General features: G+C 48.8%; 1 protein-coding gene across 4 annotated transcripts in view; it reads right to left on the bottom strand.

The window, feature by feature from the left end:
• The window catches only part of USP7 (ubiquitin specific peptidase 7), a 63,155-nt gene that overhangs the window by 12,942 nt on the left and 27,665 nt on the right, over positions 1-22,548 (bottom strand). For 2 of the 4 annotated variants that reach the window (XM_059153895.1, XM_059153896.1), the window contains exons 2-12: positions 19,410-19,514; positions 13,630-13,828; positions 11,494-11,632; positions 10,782-10,870; positions 8,574-8,682; positions 7,522-7,652; positions 7,051-7,105; positions 5,980-6,060; positions 5,790-5,880; positions 3,198-3,280; positions 762-871 (exon numbers count right to left, since the gene is read on the bottom strand). In XM_059153895.1, the coding sequence (XP_059009878.1) occupies positions 762-871; positions 3,198-3,280; positions 5,790-5,880; positions 5,980-6,060; positions 7,051-7,105; positions 7,522-7,652; positions 8,574-8,682; positions 10,782-10,870; positions 11,494-11,632; positions 13,630-13,828; positions 19,410-19,514 (1,192 nt within the window). Of the gene's footprint in view, positions 1-761; positions 872-3,197; positions 3,281-5,789; positions 5,881-5,979; positions 6,061-7,050; positions 7,106-7,521; positions 7,653-8,573; positions 8,683-10,781; positions 10,871-11,493; positions 11,633-13,629; positions 13,829-18,491; positions 18,651-19,409; positions 19,515-22,548 lie in introns of those variants that run through there. The other 2 variants (XM_059153897.1, XM_059153898.1) reach the window with 2 other exon arrangements.

Below are 22,548 nucleotides of genomic sequence, written 5' to 3'. Positions count from 1 at the left end.
ATAAAAACAACCAAAAACAAGGTGAGGGCCCAAAGAAACACACCAGCAGGCTGGCTGTAGTCTGCAGGCTGCCAGTCTGTGAGGTCTGGTGGAGACGGCTTCTTAGAGACTCCACAGCGATGGGCAAAAATGAAAGAGCAAAGAGCAGGCTGGTGGCAAATAACCTGACTGGGTCAGTTCTCTCTCCAGTTTGATGAGTGACTAACCAACCTCTACCCTGTGCCCAAACAAACCAGGACAAAACTTCCGTATTGTAAACCAGATAAAGTATTTACTATCATTCTTTTTAACTGGCATTGTAAGAATGGGGAAAACACCTGCAATAAGGCACACACATACACCTTCATCATCTTCCTGAAAATTCCAGCACATTCTAGAATACTAACTGGGCAGTTACAAAATGTTGGGAGAATCCTATTTAAACGAATACAACATCAAATTCCACTCCTGAGGTAACAGTGACATTCTGGTGAATGCAGAACAGGCGGAGCAGAAAGTCCCCTTCCCTCAGGGACCTCATCTGCCATAGTGCGGAGGGAGATGGGGATCCCTGAGAGCATGTAATGGAGCAGCAGCCCCTGAAATCCCTTAAGAGAAATATTCCCTTTAAAACCATTGTTCTTGGGACACTGAGGCAGGAGAGAGACCTAAACACATCAGAGATGGACTGAAAATATAAAAAGACCAAACAAAACACTGAGACTGACCCCCGAAGTCAGGCAATGATTCCATCTTAACTTTCACACCCCACTATACATTACCTATCATTGATCTTGATATTTTGGTCCGTCTGAGGGTCATACATAAATCTCATCAGCTGTAGATGCAACACTGGTGGCAAAGTTAGGAATTTCACACCTTTCTCTGCTTCCTGAACATCGAAAAAGAAATGCAAGTTTAGTTCAGCCCTACGTAGTCCTTGAAGCAAGGACAGTAACAGCGGTCAGCGAGATTCGGTGGGAGAGGAAGGGCTTCAGATGTCCAGCTACGGTGCGTTTAAAATGCCGTTTAAGAAACAGGCTCACAGGTGGCTCAGTTGGTTAGGTGTCGACTCTTGATTTCACTCCGGTCATGATCCCAGAGTTGTGATATCGAGCCCCGTGTTGGGCTCTGCGCTCAGGGGAGTCTGCTTGAGACCCTCTCCCTCTCCCCCAGCTCGCGCGTTCTCCACACCCCTCTCTCCCTCAGATAAATAAAATCTTAAACACACACACACACACACACACACACACACAGAAGAACCAAGCTCAAACAGAGAACTGGTGGTTGTCTGAGGGCAGGGGAAAGGAATGGGAAGAGGCACTAGAGGTGAGGGGTCAAGAGATCCAAACTTCTGGTTACAGCACAGGTCCCAGATACGGGCGCGCCAGGGTCAGAGCACGTGAACAGCACATCCCGGCGTGGCCCTCCCGGAGCAACCGATGCTGCACGTCAACGATGCTTCAACCAAAAACTAAAGTCCACTGTTGAGCTTAGATCTTTCTCGGGTTTGCTGAAGTAGCTTGCGTGTGAGCGATTTACTCTGGATTATATTCTGATGCCCAACAACGGGGTAGCAGCTAAGTAAATTAGGGCTTCATCACTAGCTGCCGTGTTACACGGTCATTAAATCCCGCGGGAAGCGGGGAACACACAGAAAATCGTGCGCTAGAAAAGCAGAAGCTGGGGCTGCAGTGATGCGAGAGCAGGCGCGCTCACGGACCCTGGCTGGAGCGAGGGCGGCCGCGCACGGTCCCGGGCACGAGGACACTGGTCAGCGGCTTCCCGCCCCTCAACTCTGGGCACGGTCACTTTGGAGCACATGACACAGCATACATGCTCGGCGCTTACAGTCCAACCCACTTCTGGAGACGGTCCTCACTCGGCAGCAGAGAGACCCTCACACCAGCAAGGCAGCCCCCGTGCAGCGGGACGTGCCCCGCTTCTCAAAAAGGCCTCCTCTGGAGGGCCCGACTCCACAGCTCCCACACCCCGGGCCCCTCCTCAGCCGACACGCGTTTCCTCACGAAAATAAGCCTCTGCCCAACCCTACTACTGCCAGAGCCCCAGGCTCTCATCCTGGCCCAGCTTCCCAGTCACACCTCCCTTCCAGGCCCACACCTCCCGTCCAGCCAGAGCAGGGCCTGTGACAAGCCACAGGCAAGGCGCCCTGATGTCTCCTGAATGTGCTCAAGAGGACAAAGTACCTCTGCAAAGAAAAACGAAAACCGGAGGAACCTGCCACACAAAGGCACGGCATGGTTTCCATGCAGCTTAGAAGAACAACAGAAGAACCATTTCTCTGCCACAGTCCACCGAGGTCATGATTCTCAAGTACTGCTTACCCGGACCTCAAACTACCCGGTGTGGCAGGACAACTCTTGTGAGTTGCTGAAGTGTTTCCTGAACACATCTTAGCCACGTGTTTGCCAAGTGACTTTCTGAGCCGCACACAACGCAGCACCCTGACCCGTGACGCCCTGCAAAGCGGGGACACCGTTCCAAGCGGGCCAGCTCGGGACACGCGGGACGGTGTGGGGAATCGTGAATTGCGGAGTCCATGCGTCGGCTGCATCCGTGAGGACGCTGCTGACCCTCTCACACCGCCTGACGGCAGCCGGGACAGGCCACAGCCCGTGTCTCTCCACCAGAGCACGGACGGACCAGTCCCTTGTGCACAAAGTTCGCTGCTCTGCCAGCAGCTGACAGTGCCTGTGGGGCTTTGTGGGAACCAAGCAGGGACACCACATATTCACAGAACAAGCAAAAGAAAATGCACTCCTCGTTCTACAGGTCCCGTTCCTTGAGAAAACGCACTCTATCACACACACACATGCCCAAGTGCGAACCACCACGAACCAGACATGCAAGAGAGTCAGAACTAGAAGAGGAAGAAAAGCTCCCGGTGGAAACCAGTGAGGAGAGGCGCAGAGTCACAGACGCCTCCCGACGGCAGCACGGGGTCTCCCGCATGCTGGGGGACAGCTCTACCCGAGAAGCTGCATGTCAGCCTCCCGCCCGCAGCTCAGCCCCACCAGCGGCACGATCGGAGGCCCCAGAATACAGTGTCTACACGAAGGAGTAAACCCTGAGCTCTAACCCCGAGTTCTAACCACAAACAGTGGATGAAAAGGTACAAATGCCTGTTTCATCCACAACTGAAGCAAAGGACGGGAAAACACAGTGACGGGGAAGGTGGCCCACGGTTCCCATGTTACCTGCAAGCCGTGCTCCCCGGCGTCGTATTTATTGTCACCGTCTAGTTGTTCCACAGCCACGTAATCCACAAATGATTCAAATACTTGAAAGAGGGAAAGAGAAGGAAAGTCAGCCAACAAGTTCACTGGAGCCTTGATGGTAACACAGCCGTCCCTCCGGCAGGCAGGGGAGGAGAGCCCACGGAGTGACAGCCCCGGGCAGCAGCTCCCCACCCCTGCCCGAGACCCGCCACGCCTGCCGCGACCACCCCCACCACGGCTCTGCAGAAGTCTGGAACCTCTAAAAACACAGACATGGTTCTGACCCAAACACTTATCATAAAGCTCCCGACCGTAGGGACGGGAAGGACAGGCTGGGACATGAGTAAGATGAATCAGGGCAAGGACCTAGCATCTAACACAGGTACTGAGCCGAGAACCTCCCGTTGCTATGAGGGCAGAACTCAAATGCCCGGCCTCGCACACAGAGGACCCTGTGCAGGGACAGGTGTGTTCACCGGGACGGAGTGCTCCTCTCACAGGGTGTCCAGGGGAAATCACAAGACTCCCTCTGAACAGCTTACAATTCTGTCAATTAAACCACAACAAAGCTAGGGAGCGTGGGGAAGATGGAGAATTCGCCAAGGACAACCAGTGGACAGAAGACAGCATTTAAAAGCAAATCCACACGGACAGAACATCCAACTGCTGACGGAGGTGCAGAGCATGGGGAGTACGTGACAGGTTCACTAGAGACCCGTATGCGGAGGGGCAAGGCTGACATCCCATGGGCAGAAAACCATTCTCGGTGGATTACAGATAAACAGAAAAGATAAAACAGTAACAGATAAGAGAACAGTTGGGTGTCAGGGCAGGTGTTCTTAACACAAAAAGCAGAGAACAACAGGCTGATTTCACTCAAAATTCTGAAATGCCATTTAGCAACAGAGGAGAGCCCCATGCAGGGGAGCAATTCAACGCCGCCGCCAGGCAAGCACACGCAGAAGCCCTTCTGTGCTGCTCCAGCCAGACTGACACGCACGGGCCTCGCTCTCCTGTGCTGCACAAACTCACACCCTGGACAACAGGCAGTCCAGGACTGGGATCTGGAAAGAGCCTGTCCCCGTCCCAGCTCATGTGCAGAAGAAAAACCCACACGGGGCCCAGCAACCCCGACAGAGGGCAGATACCATCTGGGGCTGGGGGAAAAAACCGCCCAAAAGACGGGGGCTGGGGGGCAGGCCCCAGAGCTCACACCGGCCTGAGAATGGTCTCTGCTCCCCCCAGCCACAGCGACGAGCCCCTCACTCGGAAGACTCAGAACGGTGCTGTCTCAGCCGTGGGCCCAAGCAGCCCTGACTGAACACTGCTGGGTTCCTGCCTGACGGAGCGCAGAGTGAGCCTCCGAAGAACCACACTACGTGCAAGTCACTTCAACACGCGCAGGAGCAAAAGGTTAAGGACTCCCTCCCCAACACCCAGCGACACAAACCACCACGGCAGGCATCCGTAAGATGCCCAGACATGCAAACAAGCTGGGAAACAGAGCCCGGGATGACAAGTAAATCCACACAGACCCATAAATCTCAGGTGATAGAATTGCTCAACGACGACATTAAGTCACTACTGAATACGTCCCTGATGTTCAAGAAGATATCCAAATGGCCAGTAAACATTTGGAAAGGCGACAATGTCGATGACCTTCAGGGACATGTGTACTAAAACTGAAAGGGCACCCTACTCCCATCAGAATGTTTGGTCTGAGAGCCGACAGTCCACTGTGGCTGGGGAGCAGTGGCTGCTCCCACACAGCACTGGAGGGACTAGAACTGAGAAACTGAGAAACTGGCTTCCGCTACGGAGCCAACAACTCCGCTCACCATGAACACAAACACGTGCATCAGGACCGGGCACAGAACAGCCAAGGAGCCGTAGCACAAGAGCCCCACGCTGAAGACCCCACATCAAGGAGAGGATGGTTTCGACATGCCTATGATGCACCCTCCACGTGGACCGCCATCAAGCGGTGAAAACGAACCCACTATCGCTCCCTGCGGATAATGCAGGGAAGTGCGGAGCAGAGGCTGTAACCCACACAATCCCCTCTGGAAATATTTCAAGTATGCAAATGTAACCTAGGAGGAGAAGTTAAAAGCCCCAACAGTGGTTTCCTTTGAGAAGGGGAGGTCGGGGTGGGGACGCACCTGCATCTAGGCAGCCACGCCATGCACCCTGAGCCAGGTGGGGGACCGAACCCGCGTGTGCTCAGTGAGCTGCACACTCGTCACTCGGGCTACCTTCTCTGAGCAGCATTTCAACGAAAAACCACTCGGGTAAATGAAGCATTAAAGCAAAAAAGAGGGGCACTTGGGTGGCTCAGTGGGTTAAAGCCTCTGCCTTCAGCTCAGGTCATGATCCCAGGGTCCTGGGATCGAGCCCCACATCGGGCTCTCTGCTCTGCAGGGAGCCTGCTTTCTCCTCTCTCTCTCTGCCTGCCTCTCTGTCTACTTGTGATCTCTATCTGTCAAGTAAATAAATAAAATCTTGGAAAAAAAAAAAAGCAAAAAAGAGAAATGAGCAAAAGGTCGTGCCAAAATGTACACAGGACTTAACTGTTTTTCTTTCCTTTTATACTTAGCTGGATATCATAATAATCTTCTCTTCTATCAGATCGGTAGTCTACTTCTTTACACTGGATGTAGGACTAAAAATAAGGAAAACAAGATGGCTTAAGTATTAATTGTCAAAATACTCACATTCTTAAATCACTTAAGATCATTATTGAAAGCTGGTAACCACATACCACCATTTTGCCTCTGAATAATTTAGGTATGGTGCCTTCCACACACGTGCCTTTCATCTTATTCTCCACATTATCAAGCAACTGGAAGAGAAAGTTGTGACTTTAAGAAAATGTTATGCTCAATTTATAGTAATTTGAAACTTGACTAGGAAATTTCAACGGTCAAAGGAGTTCTAGACTATAAATATTATGACCTTTAGCATGCAATATGAAAACATACAAAGTCTTCTTCCCTGGTTGGATATTTACAAAAATATCTACATGCAACAGTTGAGATTAACCTCAGTACAGCCTTTGGAATGAATTAGTAATCTGTAGTGCCTTTAGAAGCATTTTTTATATTCATTTTACCTCTGTGGAAAAGCATGTAAATTGAGCACTAAACTTAACTCGTATTGGTCCACACCAAGAGATTAATGAGGTTGAGCCTGTCAACAGGATTGACTGGTTTGTCCATGGATATTTAATGAACTGGATTCAATCCAGCTAGTGCTGCAAAAAAGAAAACACACCTTGCCCAGCCAATCACCTTGAATAACCATTTCATGTTGTGTGTGTGTGTGTGTGTGTGTCTCTCCATGTGCATCTCTGACCACAACTGGAAGGACAGGAATCTGCTATTGACTAAAGATGGTTTTGGGGAGAATCACCCGCACAGAGGGCTGCCCCAGTTAGAACCTCTGTGCGGAGGGGCAGTCTGGACACCCTGGAGAGACGACAGAAGTCCTGGTTCTAACAGCGAAGCAGGGGGTCGGGACAGCTCCTTAGGCCAGTCTGCGGTTTCTCGGATTAGAAACTGGGGCAGACGTACCAGTTTAACAAAATCAAACCATACTACCTCCTGCTCTGTTAGTCCAAGTTTCCCCTCACACTGCCCTCTCCAACAGCAATTCTGCTCATTTTTTCTGGCTCGTAAATGAGACAGATGCTGCCTCTCCTTCCTGGCCTGGTTCTGCCCCGCTCGAGGACGGGCGCGTGTGGCATGGAGCAGGTCTGAGCTGGGCCACTGCGTCTGACAGTGCTCGGCCGCGGTCAGTGTTAAGGAGTGTACGATTTCGGCGCAGAACTTACCACTCGACACAGCTCTTGAACGTCGTGCTGCATGAAGCTATCTAAGGTTTCCCACCTTGGAAAGAGAGAAGGAACATTTATATTTAATCCTTCACATTTCAAATAAGTGCATATTAAGCAACTCAGACTTTAAAAAGTAAACTGCATAATCAGCCATTATTCTGAAATTCATTTCTTGAGGTTACTTTGGGGGGCCCTGGTTTAAAGACAACCCGGATTCTAGCAGGACACCACTGCTTTGTCCTCCTCTGAACATCTTGCTGTGTGTGAGGGGACATCATCATGTGGTAAATTAGGCCTCAAGCAAAATTCTAAAACAGAGCCTTTATGTCCAAAAAGGACAAATCAAGTACGGCGATAAAAATACTCAGGCGTACTTAAATGCCTACACCCGGCTCTCCATCCTCCTACGACGCACTCATGACTCTTCCTTGGAGAAGGAAAAAGGAAAGGCAGATTTCTGATACATACCCGAAGGACTTTGTTAGCTTTTTTGTTCCTACAGGCTTATCGCTGTGCTGTAATTCGTAGAACACTCTTTGTAACGCTAAGGGGACGCTTTTGGAGGAATCATCACCCTCTGTTGGCATCATGTACACAGCCTAAAATGATTGATTAAGAAATAAAAATGGAATTTTATGTGAAAGCATCATCTCTAATATCACCACGGCTTAAGGTAGTGGATAGGGCTTCTAACTATCCCCCCAAACAGGTCAGAACGTTTTTTAAAAACAATAATCATGAAAGTCTTTAGAGGCAGTATAAAAAACACAAGAAAGTTAAAAAATGAATTTAAAAAATTACCCACGGCTCACCATCCAAAGAGAACCACTTTTATTTCCTACCTCTTAAAGCCACACTTTTTAGCTTAATGTTACTTGTGAACAGAAGCGGTGGTAAGACCTAAGTGCCATTGCAATGACCCACATCCGCCTGTCCCCATGACACCGTCCTATCGGGGCAGCGACCGACAGTGCCGCTGGAGCAGGAACATCCAGCAGACCAGCCAGCGGCTCCCCCCACAACCAGGAGCCCATGTTGCCTGCAACACTCTGTGCTGTTCACACAGCATTCCAAAGGGACAGCCGACTAGCTATCCTCCATTAGAGCCAAGGCATGTCTGTGGTTTTTATTAGTATTCTCACGAGCCTAAGTTTTACCTGTAAGTGAAAATCAGACTTCACGGCCAGTGGCTTTGTCCATTCAGTTTTGATATAAAACTTTCAGATGTTGCCGCTAACGGCTTTCATATTAAAAACCAACAAACTGTATCACCGGGCTACAGAGCCCCATGAAGTTAGGTCTGTTAGCTAGCCAACTTTTATCAACCAAGTTAGCTTCGCAAGTGTCCACACGCTGAGGAATAAAGATACGCATTCGCATAAAAGAGGGCCCTCTCTGGAGACAGCACTGTGGTACTGGGTAGGACACGGCAAAGTCGGGTGACAGGACTTTGCTTGTCCCTTAGGACTTGAGCAACAGGGTGGGTGGAAGGTTGAGGGGGAGAAATACCATCCATTTACCTTTCGTAGTTGATTTGTGAAAAATAAAGTCTGCAGCAGGCTGTTCATGTAACAAGTCGCTCCCTGATTCTTTAAACCGACATAGCCCGTGTGCTTCTTTGAATCCCACCTACAAGATCAGTTGGAGGTTGAGGGAAAAACCGCACAGGACACCTCCTCGCTTCTGCAGTGTGTGTGGAGCAATTCGGCAAGACGCCGACGAGCCCCTGCGCTGCCGTGCACCGTCACCTCCTGCCCACCATCCTGACACGAGAACAACAGCCAACGCACCCCTCCGAGGGAGAAACTCACCGCCAGGCCCCCAGGCACCGAGGGCACCGGGACCAGGAGTTCTTAGCATGGTCACGGGCTCTGTTCTCCCAAGTGCATGAACCCAGCACTGGAGAAGCAGCTTAAGGCCGCTGACGGCAGCCCTGTCTCCTTTGTCCAACACACCACTCACACACAACCGTGAATCCTATGCGACTGGCCCGTGTGGGTCCACGGCATACATACTAGGTCACATATGGAGTCAGCAAGAAATGCACAGTCTGAACCCCTCTCTTTGCAGTTATACAGAGAAGCAAAGACAAACATGTACACTGGGGCAAATTCTAGTTCGGGCTTCTCAACTCCCAGTTCTCTTTCTCCCTAGTCTACAGTGGTGGTTGCTGAGGAGAAAAGGTATATTTTCTCAGAGTTAGCAGCCCATGCTGCACACTGCCCCCATGGTCACAGGAAGCTAGAGAGAATGCCTGTTGACACCAACCCCTTCCCCAGCACCCTCTGTATATAATGCAAAGCCATGAACAAACATGACCGCCACCAAGCTTGACCCACCCTAGAGGAGATGTTTATAGCTGGCCGAGGCCGGGGTCCGTAGTACTCTGTGATTCCAGGGGTTAGCCTATGACCTTGCTGCTACACTCAGGTGTCCCAAAGGGCCCTGGCTCAAGTGTGTATGTGTGAGTGGGAGTGAGTGTCCGTGTGTGTGAATGCATCCATGGAGAATTTTTAAAAACTGGCAAGAAAATGCAAGAACCCTAAATTATAGATGGTTATTTTAAAAACTACAATCAAAAATTAAGCAATAATGGCTGATTTGATAAGACTAAAGCAAGAAATCTGCTGTGATTGGTAAGGCTGGAAAACCCCAATTCACTTTTTTAGTCCAGAAAAGTATCATCATAAACATTGGGGAAGATTTTCAAAATGGGGGGGTGGCGTAAAAACCCACAGAAATTTAATCTTCTTGTTTGTGCTTCCAGTCCTGATGTCTGGATCTAACCTGAGCTCTAAAACGGCTCAGGAAAAGCTGGATTCTTCCTGCACATGCCCCAGGCCACTGTAGCCGGGACCCGGACTAAGTGTCGGCTCCTCCTCGGCTGCCCCACAGTTCCCAGCCCCCAGCCATCTGGGTCAACCCACACCCGCGCTCTTGCCAGAGCAGGGTCACATGGAGATAAAATAAGGGGAGCAAGAAAACGGATGCCTGCCGCTCAGCGTCTTCCCAGACTGCACTCGCCGCCTCACCCTGGGACCTGGACAAGGCAGCAGGGCCCCACAGCCGCAGTCCAGCTTCCCGCTCAACCTCCACACCTGCAGGATGCACCGCCCAACCCCAGCCTTCCCTGCTGCTCTCCTGGCTCCTGCTGCTCTCCCTGCCCCAGCCTCCTGCCCTCCTTGCCAAGTAGCCGCCCCACACCCCTCCATGTCTCCGGTAAGGCCAAACACTGCCTCGTGCACAGACCTCCCACCACTGAGCAATCATCCCATCTCCTGCCGGTCCTCCGCGCTGGGGTCCACCTTCCTCACCATCTTCATTCAACCCACCCATTCCGCCCCTGCTTCCTGACTCAGACTCGCCGCTCCCAGACCTTCCCATTCCTGTCCTCTTCAGAGTAAAATCTGGGCATTTCCTCTGCAGGATTTATGAACTGCCCCACCAGCCTGGATATTTGAGGACAGAAATGCACAGCTGTCTTGCCAACCACCATCACCTTCCTAGTGCACAGCAGTGTCCAGCCTACAGAAACCGCTCCAGAAAACAGGCCAAGCAAAGGAGTGAACGTGAGGCTGGCGTGCAGAGCCGCACACCCCCCGACTGTGTGGGCAAACGCAGAGGGTGCGTATCTGTTAAGTATGTGCATCTCTGCTCACATGCTAGTGCTTCTCTCATCACAGCACAAAAGGTGTTTCTTAAGAGCACCCAATTAAAGAAAAACTTACGCAACTCCATGGGGAGCATCCGCCTGTACAAAGACTTCAAAAGTAACTTTGTCATCATCTATAAATCCCTTCTCAGGATCAGTCACTTCCTATAAAAAATAAGAATATCCAACTTGCATAAGAACACACGAATGCTCGCTTTGTTCTAAACAATTACCCCAGTGCCCTCGACGTGTTAGAGGAAAACACTACTTTTTCCAACCCCCACATGGTGCTTCTGATTTTGCAGTGTTTTGATCTGCTTTAACTAATGTCCTCTGAACAAGATCAGCAAGGGCTAGATTCCTCCAGGAAGCATCCGGGAGGCACTGGGGGCTGATCCAGGGCATGGCCTGAGGCACCAGCACTCGGTCCCCAGAGCAAGGGTTCGGAGAGGTTTCGGGGATCCAGTGCTGGAGGGCCGAGCAGGACACTCCTGACGACGCGCTCCTGGGTTCCACCTCTCCCAAGAGCAGCCGAAACACCTGGGCCTGAGAACTGAGGAGATTCCCTGAAATCATGCCCGACTTGGGTACGGCCCCCCACTCCCCAAAACTGCCCTGTCGGCTGCTTAAAAACCTCAGCCAGCAAACTGGAGGACACACAGTTCCGGACACCTGCCCCACTTAGGAAGCACACATTTTGATGCTAGAAGACGCAAGGCTCTGAGGAGTGAAGGAACTCGGGAAGGAATAAGGCTCAGATTACTCCGTGTAAACAGTCGGTTACTTACGCTCCAGGCCATGAAGTTGGAAAACCCCCAATCGTTCTCCTTGTGGAAGAACAGGTGGCTAATGCGGCGGCTGAACGACTTCTCGTCGTCTCTGTAATTGATGATCTTCAGCACGGCTTGCGCGTGGCAGGACCACGACCTGTTCAAGGAAAACCTAAGCCTCAGTTGACCGATTCAACTGACATCTGCTCACTTCAATAACACAGTACACAGAATTTCCCACATTAGTTTTCCTTTTTCCTCTTTTATTTTTTGAGAAGGGTGGGAGGAGCTGGGAGAGCGATGTATTTACTTCTAATGGTGAACAAAGCTAAAAGAGTTTGGGGGTGCTCCTAGGCCACCTGTAGTGATCCGACCCGTGGTTGTAATTTCTTTACGAAGTTTTAGGTCAGGTTTTTTTGTTTGTTTGTTTGTTTGTTTTTAAATTGCTACCAGTAAAACAGAAAAGTTTCTGGGCGCCTGGGTGGCTCAGTGGGTTAAGCCGCTGCCTTCGGCTCAGGTCATGATCTCAGGGTCCTGGGATCGAGTCCCGCATCGGGCTCTCTGCTCAGCAGGGAGCCTGCTTCCGTCTCTCTCTCTCTGCCTGCCTCTCCGACTACTTGTGATTTCTCTCTGTCAAATAAATAAATAAAATCTTTAAAAAAAAAAAAAAAAAAAAACAGAAAAGTTTCTGAATTTTCGATACTGGTCTTCAGATTCTATGAGAGGCTGGTTTTCTAGTCACATGGTAGTTTTTAGTATCTACTCCGGGTATTAGTGACACAACAGAACGAGAGAAGATGAGAGTCGTGCCCTCCAGGAGCTCCCCCCTGGCCACAGCAGCTCACGGGCAGAGCTGCTCTGGCCGCTCCTGGGGGACTCCAAGCAGAGCCACTGAATCCCGGCACAGCCTAAGAGCCCGTGCTGCCATCAAGGTGGCCAGAGATCACAAAAGGGCCTCTGGATCAATGTCTAAAAACCGAAAGGCTACAGCCCTTGAAAGGTCCACTAAGGGCTTGGAGCTAGAGACCTGAGCGCAGCGTCAGTACCGGCACTATGCTGGCTGGGCCGGTCACGCTGGACACAGCCCGCTCGCTATTTCCCCAATGACTGTCAGCGTGAAGTTGTTTGTTAGACTAATGTGCAGCCCAAATACTCACCAGAAACAGATCATAAAGGGAACACGGGAAGAAAAAATTTAACCTACACACAGGTCCTGGCTGCAGCACACACCTGGCTTCGCACTTCTTACCCATCCCAGCCAAGAGCCCAAGGAAACGACTGCATTCCCTGGGGCCTGGACAGAACAGGGAGGGCCAGTGCCCTTTGGGTAACAGCCTTCAATGAGAGCTCCAAAGGGCCACCGCCTGGGGGTGACCACACAATCATGGTCCAAGGAAGCAGCCTTCTCATGGGCTCCTCAATAGGGAACGAGAAGGACATGGTGACCTAGTGATCCGGGGACCCCTTCAAACAATGTCAACTAAGCTTCTGAGAAATGCTGAGCGATGACAGTTTTTAATTCCTTCTCCTTTTGAGAAGGAATCAGGGGGAGAAAATGTGAAGCCTTAATCTTTAGTTTCATCTGAATACTGGGACCATGAAGACTTTTCTCAATTTGAAGACATTTCATTACACACTTCTTTTTAAAAATGACAGGAACAAAACAATATTCCTAAAATAAGCTTAAGAGGCCCATGTTGTAATACCCTCCAAGAGTATTTTAATTCGATCTTTCTGAATCAACACACAGGAACTGGTTAACACAACGATGGGGAGGCCACGGGACCGGAGGATTTTCCTGGACTACAGTTTTCCCTTCGGGCAGTGACTGATAACCTACCAAAGCCCAGAATTCAGTAGTGAGCCCGTGCACAGGGGCCCGATTCCAGGTTCCGTGGGCTGGAAGATCCTAACACATGAACCTCACTTTCTCATTTGCAAGAAAAACAGACACCTTTTCTAATTTGGACAGAATACCTACCAGTGAGTTTTAAGGAGGGGAATGTATTTCATCGAATGTAAAATCAAAGGGCTATGTAGAGGCAGCAAGGAAACTCAATACCGTTAAGTTCAAAGAGGCCGATCAGATCGGGCCTCCAACCGCATAGCGTAACTATTTGTGGGTTTGTAATCGCATCATTTAAACTGTCTTACGTGGAATCAGATTCAGCATTGCACTGGAGAAAGAATCCTACGCTTTTTTGGTGTGGTCTGTCTGGATAAAAGCGTGGCATCACCATAATCTTCCATGGCAGATTTCGCACAAAACACGGAGGGCTAAGGACCGACTCACTCAGTCTGCTGAAGCGCTCGACAGTGAACTGAAAGGTCGCCTCGGAGCGCCAACTCGTGTCTGCAAGAAAAGGCCGTGTCAATCACAGGGCTCGGGCATTGTCAAACAGCACCGACGGCCGGCGGCCGTGGGACCCCGCGTGGGACAACCAACACCTGCGGGAACCCGCAAGCTAACCGCTAACCCTGACTGCGGGAAGCGAGAGCGTCCTTCCCAAGCACTGATAACCCACAACAGTGCGGTGACACAAGCTCATGTGTGAGTGAAATCCAAACCCTGAGGGCTAACGACACGCACCTGCCTGCCCTCCTCGATTCCAGAGTTCGGCCTGTAAGAAAGGTCTACTCTACTCTGGCAATTCCCAAGTCACCCTCGGTGGGTGGACAGGCCCCTGCTCGTGGAACACCTGCTAGAGGCAGGGGCGCCGGGAGGAAGAGGGAAGAGCTGACTTGGGCCCGGTCTGCAGAGGAGGTGGGGGGGGGGGCGCGAGGTGCTTGTGGGTGCACAGGGTCCACGGGGCACCCGGAGAGAGGGCCACAGCCATGCCCGCCATAGCCCAGCACTGTTTGAGAGACAAGACTGATAAGAAGTGAGCCCCAAAATAAATGTTAACTTCATCAGTTCTCCATTTCTGTGAAAATACCAGCCTGGACTCCTGAAGGGGGATTAACTTGAAGAGAAAGAAACTGGTATTCTTCTCCACATGAATCGTAAAAATCGTTTTACATTTACTCAACAAGACCTGAAGGCCAATTTAGGGAATTAAGGTTTCCTCCAATAGAAAGTGGAGTATGGATAGAGTGCCTCTCTCAATTACCAGTCCCACTTTAGGGGCGCCTGGGTGGCTCAGTGGGTTAAGCATCTGCCTTCTGCTCAGGTCATGATCCCAGGGTCCAGGGCTGAGACCCCCAGCGGCCTTCCTGCTCAGCGGGGAGCCTGCTTCTCTCTCAAATAAGTAAATAAGATCTTGGGGAGGGGGGAAAAAGTCACACTTTAGAACTGCACCTTTGACTGAGATGGTGACTCTTCATTTACAGGTGACACTGGCTGCTGATGAGCCCTGACAAGCCCAGCAGCGTCTGCGTGGGCGCTTCTCAGCTCCCGTGAAGGGCAGCCCTCCCCAGGCTACCATGCATCTTACTGGCTGGCACTTTTACAGAACGCCAGGAAGCGGCTACCCAAGGTCAAGGTGCCATACTAATCTCAACGTGCTTTCTCTCCACTTCGGTACCTCGTGGCCGCAGACAGGCTGCAGTTCACCAGGCGGGACGAGAACCATCAGAGGTGTGCCCCTCTAAGGAACACAGAAGGCTTTGCCTGGTTTGGCACCAGGGGCTGTTCTGGCATTCCTGACCCCCAAGCCCCTGAAGCACCATGGGAGACTCTTGGGCTTGGGGAAGAGCATGGTAGGGACACGCTGCCTCCATCCTTCAGTCTTCAAACTTCGCTAAGACAACCAAAGCCCGGGATACGGACTCCTCGGGCTCCGAAGCGCGCATGTGTGCGACTACCTGAATTGCTCTGAAGAAAACATGTCCATCAATCCTCATGAGAGGGCGGCATTCTTTACCAAAGAAATGAGAACCAAAAGTAAGCGTGACAGCTGGCCCTGACCCCTCGTGTCGACACTCTTCCTCCCCCAATGTCTCGGCTCCGTGTAACCCGGCTCCACATACAGCACAGAACCTTTGGAAGGAAGGGCTGCTCCAGAGGGCGTGTCCCATCTCAGAGCTGCAGTATGTACCCAAGCTTCCTCAAGAGGCAGCAAGGACTTAAACCCCTTGGAGGGGCAGAAGTCCCCGAAAAGGCCAAGAGATGGGTTCAAGGTCATATGTCAGAACGGCTTAGGAACAAAGTGGGCCACTATTTCAGATTCACACATGAGCTACATCTCAATCCTGCAAGGGGGCCCAAGACAGATGCCACTCCCACTTTGCAAACGAGGGAACTGAGGCTCGCGGAGGCTGTGATGTATCTCATCTGAGGTGACTCACAAAACGAGCACAGTGGGTTTCAGTACTCAAGATCTGTGGCCCCTAAATGGTGATCTTGCCTCTGGTTTACAAAATGCCGTACTCTCGAGTTTAGTAACTCCCAAATGCAGAGCCCAATCAAACTGGCCTGCTTTATGGGAACCAAAGAAATGCCATCAACCAAATGAGAAATCACCTCGGGGCACACACTCAGGAGCCTGTGAAGAGCTCAATGTCCCAAAGCTCTGCCTCGCTTCTAACTCAACTACTGGCTTTCCGATACGATTCCATTCTTTGTCGGATTCGGTTTTTATACAGACACAAAATGAAACGTATCCTAAATACTTTTTTGTTCTCCCCCACACTTTATAATCGAATTCCAGAATTCATCCTAAATATTAAACAGGACCCAACAAAACGCAGAGGGCACCGAGCTGCTGAGAGCAAACCCTCCCTTCAGAGGCAGAGACGTCCCTCAGCCCCTGCCTCACACGCTCCGTCACACGCGTGGACTGACATTCCACCTCCCATTCCACGCACATCCTCAGGACACACTTACTTCGGAAAATATGCTAACTAGGACATTTAACATGAGCTTTCATGTGAATAAAATGTCGCCTTATGGCTCTCAACTCTTTGTAACTAATTACATAAATGAAAAATAACATTATATACCAAAAGGTCAAGGCAAGAGGGTCTACAAAAGAGCAGAGCAGGCTAGAAACCCATCTTTGGCAGAAAGGCCTGGCCTGATCACACTTCCATAAGCAATTACAGGAGACATAAATGTCTTTGCCCAAGAAAACAGGTAAAAGTTACTCCGGGATTCTATTTTTGCGACTTCCCTGTGTCTATACTTACTTCAAAATTTAAAAAAAAAAAAAAAAAAAAAAAAAAAAAAAAAAAAAAAGGAAAGCAGTTCACGTGGGATTCTGAGGAATGCCCCACATCCTGCAGAATCAGTGCTTCATCTGAACAGAGACTCTACAACCTGCCCGAACACCGCACTTGGTGCGTTCCGCGCAGCACTTTGTATTGTCCAGGACAGGACGATGCACGTCTGCTCCCTGCTGTCACCACACATCCTCAGCCTCAACACTCAGTCACCCACCACCTCCACCCTGCCCTCACACAGCAGCGCCCCACGCCCGTTCATGCTCCCTCCTGATCTTCGCAGGGCAAAGGCCAATGAACAAGCCCGGGGTCCAGTTGCTTGAAAAAAAGGTAGAGGGAGATACGGTCTTTTGTTTTCTCTTAAGCCAGAAGCTTAGCCTGAAGGGTCCCCAGATAGCCCTCTCACAGTCATTTTATCAGACCTCTGTTTTTCATTCTTTTCAAGTCCTACTTAATCCCCAGACATTACTTTTGTTTCATGGGTACCAACTTCTACTGGGGCTGTATTGACTCTAAAACTTCTCCTCTTCAACTACGGAAAAACAGAGTAAGAAACTAAAACATAGGCAGGTGCAACCAGAAAATGATTCTGACTCTTGCCCATAATCCCACGTTACCAGGACTTTTAGATGCGCTCTCTATCTCCACCTAACACCTGTCTGTGCTGTCGGCCATTTAGCTTTTGCAGACAAACTCCCCTCCCAAAGAAGGCCCTTCTGCCCAGTAGATAAGCCTAATCCAGCATTTCCTGGATCGTGTGCCCTACTTTCCCATGTCAGGAGATTCAAGAAAAGGGTTTTTAAAGTTCAGAGTCTTGGGGAATCATTAACCAAACAAGTCTTTTGGAGAAAGACATTAAGGTGCAGACAGCCCAGAGAAGCCCGCGATAGGGACTTCTGGTTGGCCCAGCATCCCTCAAACTTCCCAGACCACTCAAGACGTCTCACCACATGCTAACATACCACAGAAAAGAGTTTCAAAATACTTATCACGACTGGGAAAATGCTGCCTTCAACTAAGGCTTCTACTCCTAGAACCAGAAAAATCTCCCTCCCAGCCCCTTACCATCAAAGAGATAAAAATCTTTTCACTCTCTTATACTGGGCCTTTCAAAAGACACCTAAAATCCCAAACCAGGAACATGGTGCTACCGAAGACCACTCTGCTTTGTCCTTTAATATTTAATACCCTTTCCCCGTTTGGTAACTCACTACAGGAATATTTCCACTATTAGGTTCTATGGTTTGGCACATTATTTACTACTACTAATGTAGTAAAGTTTGCCTGAAAAGGAAAGGGGTTTTCATGTACATTACGGATCTCCTAACAGTGGTCCTCAAATGAGGCACTCTGAACCCCCCGAGATATCCGGCAGTGTCTATTTCTGGTTGTCAGGACTGCAAGGAGAGGGCGTAAGGGTGGGATGACATTGGCATCCGATCACGATGACAGCCCTACAACAAAGAATGATGCACCCAAAAAGGCAACAGTGTCAAGGTCGAGAAACTCTGCCCTTTATCTACATCTGCACCTCCTCCCAGGCCCCCCCAAAAAAACGCACACGAGGAAATACTCCTTTGGAATTGCTCTGTGGCACTAGACAGGGGGCTCTCTGCCTGGGGTGGGCCAGTTACTGCTCCTCAAGGGACTGGAACCGTCTCCGCCTCACACCTGCACACTGGGCCTGGCCACACCTTCCCAACCGCACTCTCTGAATCACTTTCGGCACCTCTGGTGTCCGCACTAAAACCAAGAGCCCGGCGACCAGAGACCACACCCACACCATCGCCCTTGATCTAGTGGAAAGCGCACTCCACAGGTAACAAAGCAGCGGGGTGTAGACCACGCCTCTTTACCTTCCTCAGATATTGCCTCAGCCAGCTGCCAGGGGGTAAACGGCACTGTGAGAGAACGCTCAACTACGGCTGCAGTTTCTCACGGAGGCTGAACTTTTGGCAGGAGGTCTGAACAGCAGTCCTTCTGGTGGTGCAGCCCGTGACTGACGGTTCCTTTCAACTGCCCCGTTACTCCCCTGGGAAGGACACAACCCTCATGAGGATGGATGGACATGCTTTTGACAGAACATGGTTTCATATCACACTGCAAGATTCCAGGGGCGCATAAAGCGATTACTGGCTGCTACCGTTTCATGACTTTGACCTTGCAATTAAGTGTACAGGTCACATCTGGTAAATTATAAAGAAGAAACATCCTTGAAAGAAAGTGATCTCCTGGGCACAAAATGTCCATGCATATACCTATGCATACATTTTTTGCATAGAAGATACAGACCAAAAGTCAGTGTGGGAGAATGAAGCCCAAAGCTCGATTCAGACTTCACACCTAACGGGAGCGGGGAGGGATTATCAGCTACAGACAACTGATACACGCTACAAAAAGAATGCAATGGGAAGCCAAGTTCCAATGTCTAGAAGTATCTTGCTGCAAACAAAAAGGAAAGGAGAGTAAGATACACTTGTTCTGAACACTAACAGTGGCTGGGAAATCGCAAACCTGAGTAAACCCCCGTCAATTACAAACTTCTGTACTTAAACCTTCTCATCTAGGCTGGGGAGAACCACTTTGCCCTGAAATTTGCAGCTAATCCTGAAATTCAAAACCAAAACAGTCTCCTAAATTTGCCTCAGATACAAACCTCCTGAAAACTAGCTACACCTAAGGAACTCAGAAGTACTCAGGGAAGAAACCTACAGCACGTCTAGTTGTGTTTCTGAGAGTTTTCTGCCCAGTGCAAGTAAACCACGTGTACTCACCGTCCTCCATATCTTCCTCTGTGTTGTTGTGCCCATCACTCATGGCTACATTCCCGTTGATAACAGGGTTTTGAGTAATTCTTGGTGGGTCATCTGTATCTCCAGCTTTAAAGAAAACAGAGAAATTCCATGGTTTTTACCTTCAGGTCTTGGATTAAATAAATAAAAGCATATTTGTACTTTTGATGATTTCCAGTCACTAATACATCCAAATGGGCCATAATGAACACACTCTAACTCAAAAGGTGTTTACTAGTATGTTCACTAAATACGAACTTTGCTTTCAAAATGCTAAACGGGACGCAAATAATCACTACACCACATTTGCTCTATCTGCAGTAATATTTTGAAATGGCCTTCCTACTCATTAAAACTCAACCCCACGAGGTGCCACGGTGGCTCAGTCGGTTAAGGGTCTGCCTTCGGCTCAGGTCATGAATCCAGAGTCCCCGGATTCAAGCCCCAAACCCCACAGCGGGCTCCCTGCTCAATGGGTAGCCGCCTTCTCCTTCTCCCTCTGCTCCTCAGCCCGTGCTTGTTCGCTCTCAAATGAATCTTTAAAAAAAACGAAAATAAAACTCAACCCAAGAGGAAATATTGTTAACTAAATATATACATAGCAATGTGTATTAGAACTTTCAATCACAAGTCAGTGCTTTAAAATATCACATTGTGAGACTCATAGTGTCACTAGACAATTACTGTGATAACTAAAGTATAAATCCATGCAAAAAACAAACTGGAGGTTGAGGGGATAGGGCAGAGGGAATGTGAAACGGGGTCCCTAGGAGGACTGGCATTTATAAAGAGTTGGAAAGGATTGAGAAGCACATAAAAAGATGAGCTAAGACTTCTTTTTTGTTTAAAAAAAAAAAAAAAAAGATGTTTATTTATTTGAGAGAGAGTGTAAACGAGTGGGGTGGGAAGGGGAGAAGAGGAGAAACAAACTCCCTGGGCTCAGTCCCAAGACCCTGGGATCATGACCTGAGCCAAAGGCAGATGCTTAACCAACTGGAGCCACCCAGGCGCCCCTGTGTTATAGATTTCTAAATGCTTGCTGAAATGCAGCTTGACAAACATTTACATATAGTCAAAGGCATGGATTCAAAACTGTGAAGCAATGAATGGCAAATACAAGGTAAATTGCCTGGGTGGCTCAGTGGGTGGGAAGCCTCGACCTTCAGCTTGGGTCATGATCCCAGGGTCCTGGGATCGAGTCCTTCGGCGGGCTCTCTGCTCAGCGGGGGGCCTGCTTCCCTTCCTCTCTGCCTGCCTCTCTGCCTAATCGTGATCTCTGTCAAATAAATAAATAAAACCTTAAAAAAAAAAAAAACTATCATCTCGCACTGACGCAAGTCCTTGACTTATGAGAAAAAAAAGTTACCTCAGGACTTGGGATTTAAATAGCCTTCACTAGCCAAAAGGGTCCATACTTCATATGTAAACCCTCCCCTGCTTCCAGATGTAAGAACAGCTCATTGCAACTAATGTGGCCCCTTTCTGTTGCCTGTACACATGCTGACTGAACAACAGTCTTAGCTATGAACAGGAGATGTGGTTTTAAAAACAGCTACCTAAGTGTGTTCTAGGCCTGTGACATTTGAGAGCCTTTCCCCCCCATTCAGATCGGCAGGCAATCTGATTCAGCACCACGGACAGCACCCTCCATGGTCCCCTCTAGACAAACCCCCAATTAACAGATTACATCTTAAGTAATGCCTGAATATAAAACATGTTTTTTCCCTTAAGCATCTCAAAATACACCTTAGAAATCCCTGGAGGCCAATAAACAGGTATTGAAAATTTATATCACTCCCAATTCTGATACTCGTCTTATTAACTATCAATACATGTATTTAACAACTGTGTTAAAGTTATTTTTAAAAAAACAAACAAACATATATACATTTTTGAACTGGTCCCTCAACCATCTCTCTCTCTCACACACACACGCACACACACAAAGTGGAGTGGGGAGAAGAAATTCTTTTTGCTGATGTTTAATTAGCTCAAACTCTAAAACATGTGCTTAAAAAGCAACATTTTTAAAAAGGCATTTTGAAATGTACTTCATCCACATATATCCTCCTAAATAAACACCAAACCATCATTAGGAGTATTTTATGGGGAAAAACCCCTATGAGGGACTATGAAATAAATTATGGCGCATTCCACCAATAGAGTATTATGCAGCAGTGTTTTATAAAGCAGTGTTTCAATGTACCTATATGGAAAGTTCTCTAAGCTATAAATTTAAAAAAATAAAAGATACCAAGCAATAAATATCATCACATGTAACCTCTGTTATAAAAGAGACAGAGTATGCTGGAGTAAGAACAAATAAATTCTCATTTCCCTTTACATGATAAGCAAACACAGGAAAGACACATCAACTATTCAGAGGCTCTCCAGAAGCAGCAGTAGCTTGAGTCAGCACTATACACACTCTCACACCACACGAATGCACCATAAATCTTAAAATAATTTGCTTGATGTAGGCTTGGTATTTTAACTTAGTTCCTCAGTTCAAATCTGTCCCACTACAATTGCCTTAAAATATATGGTTTTTCATGCATGATTCAAAAATAAACTCTGTATACAAAACAGCATCACACCTAAAACTAGGATGCTTTGTAGACATAAGCAGTCTGAACTACAGCGGGTCACAGAATTCCCCAACTGATTCATAATCCTAAAGATTCTAAGATCCAAGTGAATTCAGTTTATAGCTGAAACAAGACTATCTTTAAGGGTCTTGGAGTACTTTTTCACCGGAAGTTATAGTAATAATAAAAGTCAAGATCAAGGTGGGGCGCCTGAGTGGCTCAGTCAGTTAAGTGCCCAACTCTTGATTTTGGTTCAGGTCCTGATCTCAGGGTCATAGGATCAAGCCTGGGTTCCACACTCAGCAGGGAGTCTGCTTCTCTCTCTCCCTCTGGCCCTCCACGGGCTCATGCTCTCTCTCTCTCTCTCTTTTTTTATTTTTTAAAAAGATTTTGAGTCTCTACAATAAATCTTAAAAAAAATAAGATCAATTCAAAAGATCTACGGATCAATATCCACAGCACTTTACGGTGTAGGGTAGGGGGGGAAATGGGCCATAGTTTTTCAGAAGTAGGATTAACTAAATGCAATGACT

This window comes from Mustela lutreola, chromosome 17 (genome assembly GCF_030435805.1).
Source record: "Mustela lutreola isolate mMusLut2 chromosome 17, mMusLut2.pri, whole genome shotgun sequence".
Taxonomy (NCBI): Eukaryota; Metazoa; Chordata; class Mammalia; order Carnivora; family Mustelidae; genus Mustela; species Mustela lutreola.
This window is presented reverse-complemented; position numbering and strand designations above follow the sequence as displayed.